We start from the raw sequence: 21,175 nt of genomic DNA, 5'->3' as shown, positions 1-21,175 counted from the left end.
ACAAATTCTAGGGGAGGGGGTTTGAATGCTCCACCCATGGAATTTTATTCACCTTCCTTTTCTCCGACAAACTTATTAACTATCAATAAAATGTATCTATTAAACATACAATACACTCGTTACGATTTTATTATCTTTTATTATTATTAATAAACATACCGTTCACGAGTTATACATACCTAAAACTTATATAATTGTATCAATGTTTTAATAACGTATATTATTTACCGAATTTGGGAGAAGACACATTGGGATATTTTATGAAAATAATTATCAAAGGCGAAAAAGGCACAACTCAGCAGTTCATTGAAGAGTCAATTTGTATATAAGAAAAATAATTCCTCATATAGGTACATTGATATAAAATAAATAAAGAATATGTTTTTAATAATTTGAATAAAACAAATAATATTTTTAAATGAAATATTTATTAGCTATTATATTGTTATACATGAAACGCACTGAAGTGAGCCCCCTTCCCTATAAACATTGTCTATATTTAACACTATATGTATTATATATGAACGATAACATAAACGTTATCTACTATCTATACATTACAATACCACTGTCAGGGTATTATACATCTGATTGATCTGAACGTTCATGATTTTTTTAATTCGATAGCAAAAAAAGTAACTGTTGCGTCTTTGTCTACCCCTTTATTATCTGTGGTGTCGTCGGTTACTCTAGATAATATTTCGTACGTGTGTGTTCTTGTGTTTATTGTTGTGGGTTGGCGGAGGGGGGAGAATGCGTTAAAGTCTATGTCGGGGAAAGAAATAACGACGACCGGTTCTCCGTGAAATAGTATTTTTCCGTTTTATGCTCATCGCTCGGAGACGGCAGCATTTTTTCCGTCTATTATATTCCAAAAGGGTAGTCGAACAACGATGAGCTTCCAAGCGGCACGTAAGACGGTCACCGGTATCGCCGTCGAGGTCGCGTATAGCGTTATACGTGCGCGAAAGGAAAATCGTCCCGGAACGAGAGTGGGTTTTTTAGTGGGGAATACTATCTCGTCTCCGCGCTGACACACATACCTGACCCGGTTGTTAGCCCGGAACAAGAACGGCGGCCGTTGTAATTCTACCGGACTCGTCACAGTTAGTTCCTACCACGAGAGACGAGTTCAAGGCGGTTTTTCATCCAGCGTGTATCTTGCTAGACGTGTTTCTTCGCCGGAATATAGTACCAAAGGTACGTGTTTTTTATTGTTTCTTATTTACTATTATTATTATTGTTACAATATTTATTTTATTTTTATTTTGACTTCGCGAGTAACTTCAGGCTTTATGCCTCCAGGAACAATTGGGTTAGGTTTTCTCAAAAAGAGATTGAGCGACCAATAGTGAGAGTGGGCTTTAGAAAGTTTAACGTGATTCATAATTTTACGGGAGTGCCTTTTAGATAATCTTTCAGGTTTCTTTTTTTTTTTTTAAGAGAACGAAGGGTCTCAATACATTTTAGATATTTTATGTTAGTGAACACTGGACGTCTATTGACGTGACATAGAATGATGTAAGGTTGCTGAAAAGAGTTATTGTAAGTTTTTTTGACATTATATACATTTTAAATAAAATAACGTTAGATAAGTAATCTGTCAATGCTTTTAAAAAGATATGATGACGATGTTAGTTGAAAAAAAATAACACTTACATTTTGAATGAATGCATGATATGTTAACACACCAATAGAAAACTAGGTATCAGATCGTGTATTTAATTTGATTTTTAAACCTTATAGAGAAGAATATATGTTGATACTAAACTATCTTAATTTCTAAAATATTCTGAAGTTTTTTGAAGTTGAAATATTTATTTACTATTGTCACAAAACTACATAGAGTCGATAGAGATCTCATTTACTTTATAAATATTAGATTTTTATTAAATGTTTATTTTTATCATTTGATAAAAAATATATACTATACAGTATACATATTATATTTATAAGTTGATTCAATAAATTTAAAAAGCGTTGCTTGAAAAGAAATACCAATATTGGCAGGAAAAAAGTAAATCGTATGAGTGTTGTTCATTTTGCACGTCTAGTATATTGTTAAATCTAACAATTTTAATTACTGACAATAGGATAATATTGATGAAAGAAAATATTTATGATTTGTTTAAAAGTTTTAAGTTTGATTTTTTTTTTTTTACTTATTAATTTATCTATTTTTCTTTAATTTATAAGTATTTGTAACTACGAATAAAATTTTAATTTTGTTCAATATTACTTTCTATATGTATCGTTTACAATAATAATTATTAAGTTTGATCGTATTTTTAAATATTTAATTTAATAAAATTATTTTTATATTTTAATTTATTAAATTAATAACAAGCTTTACTTATCAATAGTTAATAATTTGTATTCAATTTGTAGTAAAAAAAATATAAACAAAATATATTTATTTTGTTATGGTAATAATTTAATACTTATGAATAATGATGACTCATGATAGCGCAGAAACAAGTTATTTTAATAAATAGCGTATATAAACAAAATCATACAGTGTTTTTTGATCATTATTAGTGAAAGAAAATAGGTATCGGAGAAGTTATTAAATAGTTGGAATACCTTTTTTATTTTAATGCACGAGTACAGTTAAAAAAAATTGAGTTCCATAAAAAAACATTATGCTTTATTATATCATTAATTATGAAATTATACTATAATTATTTTTTATGTAAGAATAACTGCTAAATGATTTTTTAATGACACATATTTATAAATTTCATTTAATATAAAGCCATAGCTAATTAATTTATTTTCTTCTATAAAATTCATATTTTCTAAAATATTGTTCTATGCAAATTTCTCTGCTGAGTGTAAAACTATTCTATTCAATTGTATTGGAATTACACGCATAGTTAAATGATTATTGATAATAATGACCATTATTAAAATGTATTTTTATGGTATAATACTGAGATGAAAAACTCGTTCTGGGTGACGGAAAGAGAATTTCTCTTTTTAAGGACAAGGTCAGTTCAGAATTATGATGATACATATGAACCTTTCACCATTTTCTAACCAACTGTTATTATTTAGTCAAAAGAAAGTTAGACATTTTGATTTTTAACCTATGTGTTACATTATACTAACATTTTTGATTTTATTACAGTTTTTTTAAATTGGTCAGCAATTTATATAAAAATGCGACTATCAGTCGTATTCGAATTGCTGTTGATCTTTTTGATCATAGCTTTTGCGGCCTACGGTAGAGTAGGTAAGTCTCGTATGTTATGAATTTATTCTTATGAAATAAGAAATTATTATGAAATTATTTATTTTGTTTTTAGTTCCGGAAAAAAAAGATGTGTGGAATATTGGATTAAATAATGTTAAAGATCATTTAAAAGCAATGGGTCGAGCTAGACAAGCTACTCCTCAAGCAGCTCCTCCCAACCGATATTGCGCTTGTTCCAATCTTATGTGTAATTGTTGCAGAGATTTTTCATTGCCAGTAGTTCCTATTAAAGGACCAGGTAAATAAATTTAAAAATAAGTAATAAAAAAAGTTCTATAATATAAATAAACCTTTAGCGACGCGCGACGTGCGTAGTATCAGACTACGTTTCACGCGTGAGATTTATTCCGTTCAAATCAAAATAATTATTTGATTAAATAGTATTTATATATCAAGTGTTTATGATTACATATTTATAAAAGCAATTTAAAATTTTTTTTTTACTCTTATTTTAAAAGTATATTAATTATTTCATATTAATTAATTAATTTTTAATTATTATGTAATTTTTATGAAAAAAATTAAAAAATGATATTTTTTGTGACTATTTGATATTGACTAAAAGATAACACGTCTCAATTAAGTGAATAAAATCCATAAAATTATTTGTAGTGTATTAAAAATAAACTGGGATAAATAATTACCCCACAAGTATCACCAAAGGTTAACAAAATTAAAATATAACGAAAAAGATTTTAAATTGTTCATATTTTAACAAGTACTCGTTAATATATAAATTTCACTTAAAAATTTATTGTATTACCTACCTATGTATAGAAATGTTTAATGTTTAATTTATTCTTCCATAATTCAAAATAAATTCAAATTTAAGATGAAAATTAAAAAAAAAAAATAATAACATACTTTAATAAACTCGATAGAACCTATACTTATATATTTTAATTTTAAATGAAATAATATTTTTAACTAAATGCGTCATCCTATGTTTACATAATAGGTTGTGCATCATTGAAATATTTAAAAGGCGATCAGATGATGGTAACGATGAGCTTTGGGGACAAGGTTTTACGTAACACGACCATATCTGGAAAGAAACCAAAACCCGTGTGCATGTCTCTACCTGGGGGTATATCAAAATTCTGTGGTCGGGTGTATGGTATCTCAAAGGAAGGTGACCAGTTCAAAGCATGTTTGGGGCTTGAGCTTAGAGCTCTCGACGACGTCGAAGCCGCATTGAGGGTGTCATGTTTCCGGTTTGGACCACAAGGAATGAAAGTAGAACCAGCACAACCACTGCCAGCATCGCAGACACTTCAAGGAGAGGATGAAGATGACGAGGATGACGATGACGACGACGATGACGACGATTATGGTCTTGGAGGTGGTGATGACGAGGAAGAGGAGGACGACGACACAGTGGATGAGGACTCGGAAAACGACGTGGAATCCACCGGTGATTATACTGGTTTCAGTGCGCTAAGCACAGATTTCCTAGATAGCCTTTTCGGCGGAGGCGGTGGTGAGGAAGATGAGGCAGATACAAATGTCAAACCGACCGCCAAACCCTCTGCGGTTACTGTAAAATCAAAAATAACTACACCATCACAGTTGACAAGTCAACAGGTGACAAGCGAGAAACAGACGAGCGCTGAATCAGTGACGTCTACTTCGTACACGGTGAGTGTCGTCCAAGAACCGGTATCGTCGTCTTCTGAAGTCATTTCCGAAGTGAGACCAACTGCTGCTTCACCACTCGACGACAATCCTACTGATCGCGTAGAGACTGTGCCTACACCAACGACGAATAAGGACAAGGACTACGAGGACGACGATGACGAGGACGAGGACGAAGACGACGGTGACATCGTGTCGGACATCATCGAAACGGCTGCAAGCGCTGTAGGCATGTCGGATTCTGAAAAGAACTCGACAGTTGCCACGACCAAGTCGGCTGACAAACAAGCTACCACCGAGGCAGCTGCAGTGTCGGCGGCTGCGTCTTCGACCGTCGGTAGCGTACCGGCCGGCAAGGACTACGATGACGATGATGACGATGACGATGATGACGACAGTTACAGCAGGCGTTTCAAGCACATGCCTGTGGCTATTGTGCCCAATGATAGGAGAGGTAGGACACACAGAAGGATGAGATTGTCCTCGTCAGACGACGAGTCGACGATACATTTCATGAAGAAAGTATAGAAATCGCTGCTCACAAATCGGCTGTCCAAGAACATAACACAGTAACTACGTTTGACAACATTTTACAGGAGAGCAAGATAAGTAATTACCAAATAGAGTATCACTCTATGGTAAAAACATCAATTTTGATAAGAGTGTCAGATACTGTGTTGTTTTTGGACAGCCGAAATAACGTGAATTACTCACGTTTCATTGTTCGTTAAGTTGTACATAATAATATAATATATATTATATACTATATAACTTATTATTAATTTATTAATTTATTATTCGATGAAATCATATCGTGAAAAAAATATAATATTTATTATAATATGTTTAATGTTTATTTATGTTTCGAGTGTTGTATGTCGATTATACATATTAATGACATTATATTTTTGCTTTTTTTTTGGATAATAATTTCCTGTAGCTCATAATAACATTATACTGAATGTGTTTTCGTTATTTTGTGCAAATAAAACCAAATAAACTGCAGAACAATATACGATTTGTTGTTATATTTTTGCCCGTCGCGTTTACCGTAATTAGTGCGCATTCATCTCCATGACAGTGATGTCCAGGTCGGGCGCCGTCGTGTCGTACGTCTGTGTTGTCGTGGTAGTAGCATCGGCAGCGGTTGCAATGGGGGTGGCAGTTGTAGACGTGGTCATATTATACTTTTCTAGGTTCACACCGTCACGACCAATCACGAAACAATCGAATTCTAACACGAGCACTTCGGCGTGTTCAATGCGCGTGAGGAAATTGACGCACGCATGCAAGTTTCTACCGGGCGTGTAAATGTCAAACATTTTCATGCACATATCCATTGACGGTAAGTACGGCACAGGAACTCGTAGACATGCTGGCGGTGGATTTTTAGCTATAAGGAAAACTAATTTAAGTAAGCGAAGATATGTTAACAGGGTCGTTCATAGTAGAAAGGAACCGGACAATTTTTCCCCTTAACCCATCTTAGGACAATTTCTAGGGGCTCCCTAAAATTTCTATTCAGACATGTGCGTTAGTCAGATAATAATACACGATTATAAGATTACTTGCAAATATTCGTTAGGACTGCTAGCTTAAAAAATGTTCTTTATACAATTGCAATAACACACTCTTATTTAATTTGTGTAGTTATATTATGGAGTGTGCAGCTTAATGTATACCAATTTCTTCGTAGAAATTCGTTAGGTATTGCAAGTAATCGACTTAGAATCGTAGAGTCGGGGGATGACTAAAGTTATTCCTTATTAGTTTTTAACTGTGAAAAATTGAGTGCTCTGTATTTTCATTATTATCTATTAATTATTTAGTGTAGTATTTCGTATAGCTAATATAGTTACCAGTGTTATTATTCTAATGCTGAAGAGTGAACATTTTAAGTTACACTAGGATACTAAGAATTTGTATAACCAAGGAGGTTAGGCATTTATTCTATAAATCTCTGTAATTATTATTATAATTATTATTTTTTTTATCAAAATGATAAAAAATATTTTATTACACTATTTATGGACCTTATAATATTAATTTGCTTATGGTCCTGAAAAAAATAGGGACTGCTCCCGTGTAAAGAGTAATTGAAAATGTGCACAGTTTCAAGTTTGTATCAGCGCCTGTTTACGTGAATATTTATACTACATAATATAATTTAAGTGTAGGTTTACTACTATATTCTTTATTCTATGGCTTACTACCCATACTTTTTTTTACTAAAAATTATTAATGATATAGGTAACTTCGATGTATATATGATTAATAGCAAAATATTATGAACCTATAGATAACCACATATTTAATACCTACATACCATATAAATACATTGTATATAAATATTAAAATGCATTTTCAGAAATATAAATTGTCCATTTACGATAATAAATAATAATAATAAAAGTATACGAGTATACATAGTGTAACATTGAATATTTTTAACAAGTATATTATTTACAGTTAACATGAATACCTGTCTAACTGTTAAAATTATTACATTTTCTAACATAAATATTCAAAACAACTAAAAATCTTGTGTATTGTACACAAAACACGTGTATAAATAAATAATGATACGTATAAATGTATATTACACCGTGTGATTGATAAAGCGTGACTCACATTTTTAACAAATACTCGAATTGGAAAAATAAAAGTAGAGGACTCTGTTTAATTAAATAATATACTGTTTTTTAATTATAAAAATTAATAATTTTGTGATATACATACGCAAACAATACAAAAACCACTTAATTTATAATAGATCATAGAATAGAAGTTAAGGCGATTTACATAATAATACTCAAAACAACGATCAATGATATCTTAAGACATAAATAATATTAGATAAGAATGTAAGATTTGTACATATAATAAAGAAAAATTAATTACCATTACGCGCGAATAAAATAATAAAAATATAATAGTTCATAAGATACGATGACATCGAACCTAACCTATGTTAGAACACGAAGGCATGTCAAAATTTCAGCATAACTAATTTAGTTCAGTTTCCACCCCTTCATCACCAATTTAAGCTCTGTAATTATGGTTAGGTTAGTGTTATGGGCTTGTGGTAGATATTGTATTATCTATCTTACCATTTTATATTAGGGTATTAGGCATACATATTGCAGTACAATTTGATGGTTTAATTTTTATAAAATAAAAATATTAAACAGAAATTAACGTACCTAATTATTCAAATTAATATGTATATAAATATATACATGTTAATTCTAACAATAAATATACACAAATAATCTTAATAAATTAAGTTATATGAGCAGTAGATATTTTTTTATGGACTTATTATTTTAACATTAGTTAATAAATGTAGGTTTGTGTGACATAAATATAAAATTTAAATTTTAAGAATAATTATAAGAAATTGAAGCAAATTAAATTTATTATTATTTATTTAAAAATTAAAATATTTAAGTTTTATTTTTATGGTAAAAAAAATGTAAAAATGTTAAAATATTATAAGCTTTTTTTTTAACAGCTGTAAACAATATGGTATAGATTGTATAGGTACTTTGTTCCAAATCTACAATATAGTTTAGTTTGAGTTTAAGTTGCTTTAATGTTTATATTGCTGAAGTTTAACAAATGTGTTCGTCAGTTCAATTTTCAAGAAGCTCGAATATTTGTATGTTTCTAGTAAAAGTTATATTAATTTTCACTCTTGAAAGTCCGTATTCAGTATTGAATTTGACAATTGGAATCTTTAGATTTTAATATAAATTATTGAAACCGTTGTTTAAAGGTAAAATAATCATGACAGTTTTCAGTTCATGCCATAAAGTATTTTGATTCTATTGATTGGGTGGTACCTAACATTAATTGGTGTATTGGACTATCAATAATTATAGTTAAAAGTATATACAATTAACATGTTTGGTAAATAATACATACCGGATATCTTGTACTCGTACAATGACTCGTCGTCCATAAACATGTTGCCTGTGACTGCAAAGTCAAAGGGATCGTAAGTGAAATTCATACATCCTGCGAATAAAAACAAATCAGTGCGTTGGTATTTGATATTGATCTGATTTTTGTAGTCTCTAATTTACTGCAGGGTGCTAGATTATATTAATTCCGGACTTTGACTCTATCTTGGGGAGTAAAACATAAAATTTACCATGGTTTACTACGCGTTAAGTACGGGACCATGTACGAAGTTAATAAAACTGGGATTACAAGGACGATATTTCTTCATCCTGCTGTCACATTCAATTAGTATCCTTGTTTGCCTGCGAGCTATAGTAGTTGGTTGGCCTTTATTATTTTTTTTTTTTAAATTACGATCTTACCAAAAACCTTGCTGCAGGATATATATTATATATATATATATATATATTTCATTCTCATAATATTTAACATAAAACTAAAATAAACTAACGGTTGTTCTTTCATTGTGGACAAGAGACGTGTAATGAGATTAAAAAATCCCGTCATTACTCATTGAGTTCACTAGATTACAATGTAATTTCAAAATTTTTACACGATTTTAATTAAATTTTTAAAAAAGTTTAGGATTTTTGAAGTATTATATTATATAAATACATTTAGAAATAATGTTAGTATAAAATAAAATACCTAATAAAATATCAAATGTCCTGTTTTTTTTTTTTAATAACCCATAATTACGTTTAAAATGTAAGTTTTGCCAAATATTAAAAATATTAAAAAAATTGATGTAAAAATTAGATTTATAAATGTTTTTTTAATTTTGGCTGTATTCATTTATTTAAGAAATATTTTTATTATTATAATAACACAATTTCATGTTGGTATTGAAGTTTATGTTTTCTTTGTTAGAGTTGACTGTGGGATTAAATTTATGAAATATATGAACAAAATTGAATACTTCAGAATGTAAGAAAAAATAACTATATACTTATCAACAATATAATTTTCTTCGAAACAGTTGATAAAACTTTCTCCATTCTTTTAGTTGTCAAACTTGGTCAACCGTCAATGACCGTCAATAATTATTGAGAATCATGTCACGTACACTTTAAACGTTCCATCACGGTTAATTAAATATAAGTATTCGGTTTGACTATAGATATGAATTAATTAATATTGACGTCATAATAATTATATTTATTTTTAAATATAACTTTTAGAATGTATTCTGTACCATGATATTATATAGTAATAAAGAGTACCAATACATCAAAGTCTAAGCTATATTATATTTTAAATTGAATATTGTTTTACGGTTTTAACCTAACCTAACCTAACCTAATCTAACGTTTGAGAGTTGGCAGCACACTATAAATTACAGACTATCTATTTGTATTTTTGTTTTGTCTTATGGAGCATATATTGAACAACATATATATTTAACTGTAATACTTACTACTGTTTATATTTTATACTTGTATATCATTTAGATAGATATACTATTGGTTTGTAATTGTATTAATACTTTTAATTTTTGAATGTTTAATTATTAATGTTTATAGACATTTTACGTACATTCATATTTTATTTATTTATGCATGGTTATTGGTTATTTATATTTATTCTTGATCCAAAATGTTTCTTCGGTACCTATTAAATTTATATTTAAAATCAAAAAATAGACTTACATAATTTTATGTGAAGTGAAAAAATAGATTGTATTGATGTAATATAATTTTATCATAATATAAGATTATAGATGGTTGTAAAATAGTAATATATATCTTCCTATGTATATTATAATTTAAATGATAAATGTTTAGTAATAAATAATAATTATGGTAGTTAGAATATTATAAAACCACTAAAATGAAAAGCCTCAATGTTTTTTTGTTGTCACGGGAAATAAAAGATAAAATGTAGTACCATTATTTATATTTTAGTGAAGTGAAATACTCAGGCGTATTAAAGAAGTCATAAATACGTATACAGTTAAAATGTCAGATGGTTCTGAACAATTTATAGAAAATCTTAGCAGTATAATATGAATAACAAAATAAAGTGTACATTATGAACTTGTACTTCAATAGTGTATTTTTTAGCAATGACTTAATTTATTTTAGTTTGTGCTGCTTATTATATAAAAAAATATTTATACTATAATTACATAGTAAATATTATCGTTTTAATTGGAAAAATTCAAAACATTTTGATATGATGACCTCGAAAATTGAATTTTGATAATAGGTATTTTCATCAACTATGGTATGTTTGTTGTCACTTGCTTTGTATTTGTTGTTGATAAAATAAAAATGAATTGATTATTAAAATATACCTTTTTTATTGTAATCGAAAAATCGTATGTTGAACTGTGCACAACAACCACACGTCAAATCTTGGCATGAACATGGTATACTTCCAAATCGTGCAGTACTTAGTTCATCTTGTCGATCTCCAAACCGTTGAACCATTGGTATCTTTTTACGTGTCATTACATCATAATATATGTCGTACCACTTATGGTCTGTGCCTGTAACTACAAAATACAAAACATAATTTGTTTAATTTTTTCTTAAATTATCCTAAACTGTTATTTTTCTAGTGCACATATTTAGGACTTCCAAGAATTTTGATTGATTATATGTAATAGTAATAATAAATCATTATGTTTATTGTTTATAGTGTACCAACTACTATGCACATTGGTTTCTATATGCTTTTCTATTTCCTGCAGAATATATAGATTGATTTCAAATATTCATAAAATTAACATCAAAATTAATAGATAACAATCTATTAATTTTACTATTTAAATAACTCGGGGAATATAATGTTTGGAATAATCAAAATTATAATTCAAAATATTGTATGCCTTCAAATACGGTTATTGAATGAAATAGTTTTAAAAAATTACTGCAGTCAATCAGTTACGTTAATCATAAGTAACGCACAAGATTTAAACTTTAAAATTAATTAATCTGGTTACAAGTGTCACAACATTTACCAAATATCGCAATAATGACTAAGAAGTATAAAATGTGATAGAAAATTATATAAATATAATTTATGTTAGTATACTTTCTATATGCCAGTATAGAGTAAATTGGCTGCTGTCAATGAAGATTAAAACATTTAAATTTTTTATACTGATGAATCACATTTAGTTATAATTTAATTATATCACGTCTTTATAATTGTGTGCATTCTAGTTTAGTTCACTTTATTTCGAATTTCCACTTTCATAGTATGTATACTTAGTGTTTGTCCCCCACACCTGCAGACCATCCATCCCAGTGTCACAGCGTGTCGTTGTTAAACCACTCCAAACGTTGCTAATATTTAAATTGTTGACCACTCAAATAGTTTAACAGCGTTTTGAGTACTCCCTTTCACCAACACAAACTATAAACTATGATTATAATATGTAAAAGGTAAAAGTTTAAATAAAATATTCAATGTATTTGTATGATTTATGATGAATATATTACATATTTTATGATTGGAATAATTTTTTATTTATATTTTATTGTCAAGTACGATAGTGATTGGCTGGTCAAAAAGGGTGACTTTCAAAAAAAAATATGGTAAGTCGGTAACTAAGTTACTAAAATTGTACTTTAATAAAAGGTTGACCCAGTATTTAACAATTTATTGTTGTTGTTAACTTTGGTAATTGGGTCAAATTTGTCAATTATATTTTTGACACCTATGTTTTCGAGTTTAATAATATTATATGAGCGTTTAATCCTGAAACTAAAACTTAAATTAGAAATAATGTTGAGTATTTCTTTTTGCGTATTTAAAATTCTTAAAGTCAAATACCAATATGTATAGTTTTAGTTATTTTGTTGGAAGTAAAAACAGAAATTTACATTAAAACTAAAAGCGTACCTAAGTAAATACAATTATAAAGGTCAGAAAACGAATTTTTATTTAAAGAAGTTATATATTATCTTGTTATTTTATATTATATTCATAGGTTAGGTTAGGTTAAGTATAAATATTATGAAATAAATCTTCATCTACATTAGATCTTACCAGATTTGACTTTGTAAAAACTGTAGGTTAAAAAAAAATAGTTGTTTTTGACAAATAATTAATAATCATGTGAATACATTACAAATTTATTTTCATAGTAGGTACCTATAATCTATATATTATATATATTTTATAAAATTGTGTTTTATTAAAATTTTTATTTAATTGTATTTGTAGCTGTAGCCAAATTTTCAACTACTGTACCCTTTAACATGTATTATTCATATTATTTTTTATCCAATAAAATATAAATAAACATTGTATTTGAAGCAGGTAGATAAAATTTAGCTCAATTACCAACCTTTCGCAATAACTTTTAGTTTAGAACTGAGATTATACCCCCTCTCTCATTGGTTTGTTCTTAATCTTATTACTGAAAATGACATTTTCTTGCAAGCAACACTTGAACTCTAAACTAATTCGTGGCTTTACTCGTTTAACCCTTTAATTTGGAATATACCACATTGCCTCATCAGTAAACATTCACTAGTTACAGTCATAATCGTTTGAAAATGTCTTCATTGCCCCTTTAAGGTATCAAAATGTAATTTGTGAACTTGTCACACATAATTTCCATGGTCAGTAAACAATAATTTATGTACAGCTAAACGCTCGTAATTGCTGACCTGTTTAACTAAAACTGAAATTTATATATCTAATTATTCCAAATATATACTTATTTGTTATTTCGTTTATAAAGTGTTAAGTTTTCTAATTTGAGTCTTATTTTAAAATATTAAAATATTAATTTTTAAATCTTTTCTCAGTATATCTATATTGAATACATATTTTATAATTTTTCTGTCATATTGTTTTAATTATTTCTCACGTTATTGGTTTTATTATTTAGGAAACTATAATTATTAATTAATAGTATTTATTTTTATTTATTAATTTTACAAAAAAGCAGACAAGTTTCTTTAAACAATATAATGAAGGTCAACAAAAAAACTTTAAAATAAATATTAATGTTTACAATATATTATTGTAATGTCTATATGTGATGTGTCTATAGTATTTACATTGTTTGAAACGAAAACAATTCTTATTTATAAGAATATAAATCTATAGAATACCTACGTTAAATCTAGTGTCTGAAAAGTTAATTAAAAATAACATAAGAATAGCTAAGTAAGTAACTAAAGAGATTTTGAATATTAGAGCCAATTATTTTTTTAGTTAGGTTAATATAATATTTAATTATAAATACATCATCAAGTAATTAAAATGGCACAATTAAATTATTTGAATCCGTAAGTAATTATAGTTTTAATTTAAATATTTTAAATAAATGTTGGTTAAGTATGGTGTGTTTAAATAAGGTTTCATATTTGGTGGTGATTTAATATTATTACATGTTTCAGACTGCAGTGTTAATGGTTTGATTACATAATTAAAAATGCATTTCTCAATTAAAGCCATAAGTTAAACTAAAATTTAATTAATATTATAAATTAATTACCTAGTGTTTAGGATATAATTGTCAACTGGAACTATATACATTGGTTATTTAGCAAACACGCTTACATAATATATTTTTATTAATGTTTAACTTATGCTGTAGGTATTATTGTAATAAAATTATTCTTAACAAATTAAAAATATTTGTTAAAAATACTGTATCTTTTATTTTATTGTTTTTTGTTTTTTGTTTATATAATCTTATATTAAATCGCTATTTTAAACTGCTCATTTATTATACAAACATTTTGGAATAACGTTAGTTATGTATTTTAAAAAAATCATAAAAAAAAAAGAGATATCAGTTATAATATTTTTTAGTAGAACACGATTAAAGTTTTTTTGTATTTAAATACACATTTATTGAATGTATTATAAAATAATATAAGTAATATACTTATTAGTATATTACTGCAGATACCAAACGTGGTAATTTACAAATTTTTCATTATACAAACTATAAAGTAAAACCTATATTATAAGCTATGTCAGTATGATAATAATAACTAATAAGCATCACACATAACTTTTTAGAATAAAATTAACTCTCGCATACTTAAATTAATAAAATTAATAATGAATCATAAAGGAAAGTTAACCAAAGAGAGAAATAAGTCTAAAAGAAATCAAATATATCAATATTTATATTTTTTCGACGATAATATTAATTTTAATTACTTCTTATCAATCTGTCAAACAGTTAATATTATGATTCAATTTAGAAAAATAATCTTAATTGATTGCTAATTTATATTTAACTTGCACTAATTTTTAATAGAATTTTTTTATTTTTATTAATTATTTGATGTATACGATGAACTAATAGATGACTGTATCAAAGTGAAATCTCAACACTTTTTTAATAATAATAATAATTATTTTATCATAAATACAAACTAAATAAAAAATAGACAGTAGATTTTAAAATAAAACATTATTACAAAGCACGTCTCGTATTTTAACGAGGAGCTGCAGGTATTGCTAACTATGATAGTATGATGACCGTTATTGTTGGTATCTAGAGATTCGATACAAACGCGGCATAAAATCATACTCTCCAACGACGGTAAATATAATAATACTATGTGCGTCTAACTGCAATGCAGCGTGTAGTATATTTTATACCGAGTATAAATGGTTCCGGTTTTGTTATAAGTACAATTCACGTTGCACGTACTTCCTACCTATATCTACTAATCCACCCGTCCGGGATAGCTAATAATATTATAGCGATAATTTCGAAAGAAAAAAATAAACCTGTGCGCAAATCTCAACGGTTAAATGTGATGGTACGAATACCGTCGGTGCACATTATTATTGTATCATTCTGTACATATTATAATAAACATTTTATGTATTTGGGACGTTCTCGCGGAGCAGTATATTGAATCGTGTAAACTCCGTTAGACATAACTAGGGCAGATATTTATATGCATTTGAGTATCAACATTGGTTGGTCAAACAATTAACTAGCTTAATTTTACCAAAATCATCTAACGATCCTTATACATCTTATATATTATGGTGTATTTTAAGATTTCGTCTATTTTTTGATATAAACATTTGTTTTGAAATTAAAGAGGAAGTAAAAGAATGCAAAATTATAGAAAAATGTAATAAATGTAATTTTTAAGATTGAAAAAAATTAAAATTTGCTATCCAAAGAAATATATTTAACTTTTTATATATTTTTCGACAGTGGTTGGTATATTAAAAAATAAAAATTATTGCTCTATCATTTTAAATTTTAAAGATTAATACATAATAATCGATATAAAGATATAAGTTTATAGGCAAATAAAACATTTAACTTTTGGCTTTCAAATATTATTACTACATAAGGATTAAGTCATGTTTTAAAAGTATATTTTGGTAAATTTTATGCCATACTGGAATTATAAATATATTAATTGATTTTTACATTTCGGAACATACCTACTTATCATTTTTGACCCTATTTAATCATTTACTGCACAGATACACAAGCAAAATATAAACTATGAACATATAATTAGGTCGAGTTTCAAGTCACCGCTTTAATCCGTTTAACATGGTATTATTTGATTATTATCATCTTGTGTAGGTAACATTTCTTACGGAAAATAATTTTAACGGCTGACCCGTTATACGCATAGCGTGTGTTAACTATCAATTGGAAAACGTATTTCACACGAGTCGTACAATAGTGCACGAGAAATAATGCATTTTCGTTACAAGCGGACCGTAAATAACGGTCATAATAAATAGGTATCGTCAGAGAACAGAAGAGTCTATATAACATCGCGGTTCCTTTAATAATTTGTTACACTGACTAGTAGAATCCCATTTAATCGCGATTTTAACGAGGTTATCGTATTATATCCGCATTTAAAGCATAAACTGTTATCTGTTGGGTTAATTATACTAAAATATTTAAGTAAACGCAGATATTTTTCTTGTTATAGAGTGTGCTTAGCCATCGTGGTAGTCATTTTAAAAGAAAATGTTTTTAAAACTGTTTCTTTTTTCATATCTTGGCGCTTAATGGATGTTGTATAATTTTCAAATTTAACAAAGTGTAATGGAGGTATTATCATTAGTCATTACTGATGCAAATGGAAATCGATAATTTATTGAATTTGTGTAATAATCGTGAAAGGAATATTTATCATTTATAATATTAATATTATTTGTTATGACTTATGAGGTATGACTTTCGACTTACAAGTATAAAATATAATTATTTCGGATAGTAATTTTACATTAAATAAGAGGTAAGGTCAGATCATTAGATCAATTGTATCCTGAATTTAATATAGAATGTTATATTTTTAAACACGTTGACACATAAAAATATTAATGCGTTTATAAAATAAATAAATGCTAACTAGTAACTTCTTAATAAATACATAGAGCTTTTGCAAGTTAATGTTAATAGAACAACTTTATTTTAGTAAATTTTTAAAAACTACTGAGTTTGTTTTGTTGAATATTATTAGAGCACTCACAGATTATTTCAGGAAAAAATTGTTTTCATAAAATTATGTTGTTGGAATATAGTTAGTAGCTTAAAATTTAAAAAGCTTTAGATAATAGTGAAAATAAGGTTTAACAAAATCAGTGAGTAATCCAACAAATAACAATATTTAATAAGTTGCCAATATAATATTGGTTAGATATATTTCATTTATATTTGTTATAGTTGAGTATTTTTGCTGAAAACTTGAGTTAGGTCAGTTTAGGTTACGTTAGTAAATTTTCCAAGTATAGCATAATAGAATCCGACTTCAAATAATGATATAAATGATTATATTTTTATACAATTATAATATAATAGTATAATGATTTATGATTTATGATTTTATTTTAATCATTTTGATTTAAATAAAATATCATATAAAATATAATTGTTTTTTAAATTTTTCTGTAAGATATTTGTAGAAGTTTGTAACAAATCAATATGTTTAATTTTGAATGGCTTTACTACATATCTAACAAATTTACATTGTGTTCTGTTACAAAGTTATGAGAGGTAATTATTTTAAATAGTTTTCTGTCTTGTTAATTAAAAGATTTTAATATGTTTCTTAAATTACAAGAAAATAAGGAAAGTGTAGTATAAAATATAAATATATCATTATAAATACTATTAACTTGTAATATTATCTTTCACAATTGTTTTTCTTATATTACTGAATAAATATACATTTTATGAATGTTGAGTTTATAATGTATAATATACAATCCTGCTGTTCTATGTATACAAATTAAAATCTTAAACAGTTTTACTGTCAGCTGTTTTTCATTAATAATTTTTGGAGATTGGTAGGTAGTTAAGTTTTATTATTTTTTAATTTTTATAGTATTAGAACATTTGTATTAGTAAAATCAAAACAGTTTTTAAATATTTAACTTACTATTAATCTAATTAAAAATCAGTTAAGAAATGGAATATAAAAATATCATAAATATAAAATAACAAAAGATTAGTTCAGTTAATAAAAATTTATTCAAGTTTATTGACTTACTATAATTCAAAAATTTGCAAATAGATCAATTTTAAATAAATTATAAGTCAATATTTAAAATTACAGTAAAGCGTATTTATGTAAAGCACAACTGTTGACTACTGTATACTATTAATTATTAATTCTAATTTTTCATTATTTTTACAATAATTTAAAAAGTTTTAAATTTTAATAATATTTCTATAAAGTATTATTTGCAATTAATTTATAACTAAGAAAGGTGTAGTAGGAAATTGAAAAGTTAGATTAGGTTAGGTTTTTAATGTGTTGCAGAAAAATAATTTAATACCATTAAGTTGAGAACGTGCTGAACTAATAAACTTAATATTTCCAATACCAATATAGATCGTTTGCTCCACTCACAATTCCCAATTTAAACATTTTTAGATAAGTTTCATATTATATATTCTGACGAGCTTTACTATTTTAAGTTATTGAATTTTCGCGCTAGGTTGAAATAGTCTAAAATTGAAGTTTATGTAGTAACAATGTAGGCATAAGAAAATTTTTTGATCTATACAATTTATAAAAAATTAGATTCCTAAATGTAATTTAGATGCAAATTAAATGTACTAAAGTTGTTATGAAAATGTATTGATTAATTTATTATATTTTACTTAATATTTGCATGTTAAAAAAAATATATATGTATATATATTTTTACTTAAACGTTAAAATTTGAAAATCTGTTCCAGAGTTGTAGGTATAGGTAACTTGATATTGACACAATTTGTGTTTTGATTGCAATTTTGAGTCACGTTTTAATTTCATTAAAATGGGTAAAATAAACTTACCTTTTGAATTCCAAATGTGTGTATACGTAAAACTATTTTTTACAACAATGTACAACAATAATAAAGCAAAAACAACGAAATCGCGTAAAATATCCATTTACAATGTTTTGTGTTGTAGGTAGTATTGATAGATTTTCCTTTTTTTGTTTTCGATCCGTCCGATGTTCTACTATAACAATGCGCTTAATAATTATAGAACGCGAATACATCTCTTTTAAGGCCTAGTTTGTTCAGCTGCGGGTTTTATCACTAAATTTACATTTAACGTCCTTAAAACTATGCATATGCAGTACATTACACTATACGTAGGTTTAATAGCTAGTGTGTTGCATGTAGCGTATAAGTTCTGAGTTTCTGATTGTTATTTATTATTATTCTTGATTACCCATGGTCATAAAAGATATTGTAATAAGTCATATTCTATGTATTGGCAAATTGTTTATGTGCATTAATTATGGGCTACCTTATATAAACGTTATTACTTTATTAATAATTATGAAATCTTAATGCACAAATCAAATTTGGTAAGCGTTGGATATAAACATTATTCAACATTTCATTATTTAACGGATAAATGAATATACTATATTTATATGTTTAAACGTTGATTTAATGTAGAGTATGTTTTAAATCCAAAATATATAGTACGGAACTATATTTACTTTTTACAATAATGTAGTTTCCTTGAATATTGGAATGTATTTTAAACAATTTCACTTAGTATCTACAACATTATTATAATCACCTGTTATCTACTAAGGAAAAGTAACTATATTAGTGTTACCAACGAATCAATAAAATTGTATAATTAATTTCATTACTTAGATAACTATAATAGGAGTATATAATAATATAAATGTGATGCATTTTTGTAAAAATGTTTGAAAATAGAATACAATAATCCTTATAATTGTTCTTACTACAGTTAAATATTTCAAGATTATATTCATAATTATTTTATAAGTGTTTTAAGTGAAAATGTTAAAAATTCGTTAAAACAAAGAAAATATGTAAATTATTCTGTAGTTAAAATTATATAAGATTTATAATTTTAATAGCAAAGACTTGAAAATTTGTTATAAGATTCCTCAACATTTTTTTTAAAAGTTAGTGAAAGTTAGAAAAGATAAGTATAACTTTTAATTTTTAAGCTTAACTTAAATTTTATATTAATTTATTACCTGAATGAGTTAAAAAAATTAATTTACTTGTTTAGTCTCGTTGTTTATTAAAATAATATTTATAATAGTATATTAAGTATAAATAATAACCTAACGCATTTCTATTAATTTTCAAAGGATAAAATAAAAAATAAAAAAATATGCTGAATGGGGTAGAAGAATTGATAGTTTGAGCCACTTATTATACGTATAATGTATAATATGTTCTTTTAATTATGGTTTGACGGTGTATCTGTTAATTCGTTATACTTGAAATCCATTCCATTAAGTATTTGTATACGACGTAAAAACAGACCTTAAATATAGCATAGTGCGCAAGACTTTGAAATGTCTTTACTACAAGTAAAATTTATAAATAATTGATGCAATTTTCATGTACATATAAATATAGTATAATTATAATATTATTTTGAAGAGGTGTCAAGTATCTAGTGTATTTGTGGATTGAAGGTTTGAAAGTAAAAATTTGAACGATGTTTTTATAACTCTTAACTATAAAACCCATTAAATATTATTTTTAAAATTTTTATTTCCAATTAAAGGTGATATTATTAAAAAAGAGTATATCAATTATTACATTATACTAGAGTTAAAGTTATGATACTATGAGTTATAGGTACTTGTAAATCTAATATCATGATAATCTCATGATCTACTGAAAGCACTATTGTCAAGTATATTTAATTTTATATTTTCAGTAGATATATTTCTTAATATAATACTTTGTATAAAAAATTATTGTTTGTTAATATAAAAATTTAAGAATAAAAGATAACTATATTTTTAGCAAGAATACATTAATAATAATTTCAAATAATTAGCTTAAACGCCTTAAACTCAATAATTTCTTGATAAATTAAATTAATACATATATAT

At 26.4% G+C, this 21,175-nt stretch overlaps 2 protein-coding genes across 3 annotated transcripts; one reads left to right on the top strand and one right to left on the bottom strand.

Annotated features, from left to right (window-relative positions):
• Positions 1–774: 774 nt before the first annotated feature.
• On the top strand, positions 775–5,904 carry LOC114124951 (skeletal aspartic acid-rich protein 1-like). Of its 2 annotated transcripts, none has more exons than XM_027988402.2 (4): positions 775–1,200; positions 3,131–3,235; positions 3,309–3,494; positions 4,215–5,904. In XM_027988402.2, exons 2-4 carry the CDS (start codon positions 3,163–3,165, stop codon positions 5,417–5,419), a joined length of 1,464 nt encoding a protein of 487 aa, XP_027844203.2. In that variant the 5' UTR covers positions 775–1,200; positions 3,131–3,162; the 3' UTR covers positions 5,420–5,904. The 2 variants fall into 2 exon arrangements, with proteins under 2 accessions (XP_027844203.2, XP_027844204.2); XM_027988403.2 differs by lacking the exon at positions 775–1,200 and adding an exon at positions 1,523–1,545.
• LOC114124953 (uncharacterized) lies at positions 5,723–19,440 on the bottom strand. Its single transcript, XM_027988405.2, has 4 exons — positions 19,119–19,440; positions 11,154–11,354; positions 8,819–8,911; positions 5,723–6,284 (listed from the first exon to the last, which is right to left on the bottom strand). The coding sequence occupies exons 1-4, from the start codon at positions 19,213–19,215 to the stop codon at positions 5,947–5,949; spliced, it is 729 nt and encodes a 242-aa protein (XP_027844206.2). The 5' UTR covers positions 19,216–19,440; the 3' UTR covers positions 5,723–5,946.
• Positions 19,441–21,175: the final 1,735 nt, after the last annotated feature.

This window comes from Aphis gossypii, chromosome 3 (genome assembly GCF_020184175.1).
Source record: "Aphis gossypii isolate Hap1 chromosome 3, ASM2018417v2, whole genome shotgun sequence".
Taxonomy (NCBI): Eukaryota; Metazoa; Arthropoda; class Insecta; order Hemiptera; family Aphididae; genus Aphis; species Aphis gossypii.
This window is presented reverse-complemented; position numbering and strand designations above follow the sequence as displayed.

Bases quoted from the DNA above. Each gene is read 5' to 3' on its own strand.
- LOC114124953 (XM_027988405.2), bottom strand. From the start codon at position 19,215: ATGGATATTTTACGCGATTTCGTTGTTTTTGCTTTATTATTGTTGTAC. The intron at 8,912-11,153 runs GTATATTTTAAT...TTTTATTCGCAG, and splicing joins TTTCGATTACAATAAAAAAG to GATGTATGAATTTCACTTAC. The intron at 6,285-8,818 runs GTATGTATTATT...TTTTCCTTATAG, and splicing joins GTACGAGTACAAGATATCCG to CTAAAAATCCACCGCCAGCA.
- LOC114124951 (XM_027988402.2), top strand. From the start codon at position 3,163: ATGCGACTATCAGTCGTATTCGAATTGCTGTTGATCTTTTTGATCATA. The intron at 3,236-3,308 runs GTAAGTCTCGTA...TTTTGTTTTTAG, and splicing joins TGCGGCCTACGGTAGAGTAG to TTCCGGAAAAAAAAGATGTG. The intron at 3,495-4,214 runs GTAAATAAATTT...TTTACATAATAG, and splicing joins AGTTCCTATTAAAGGACCAG to GTTGTGCATCATTGAAATAT.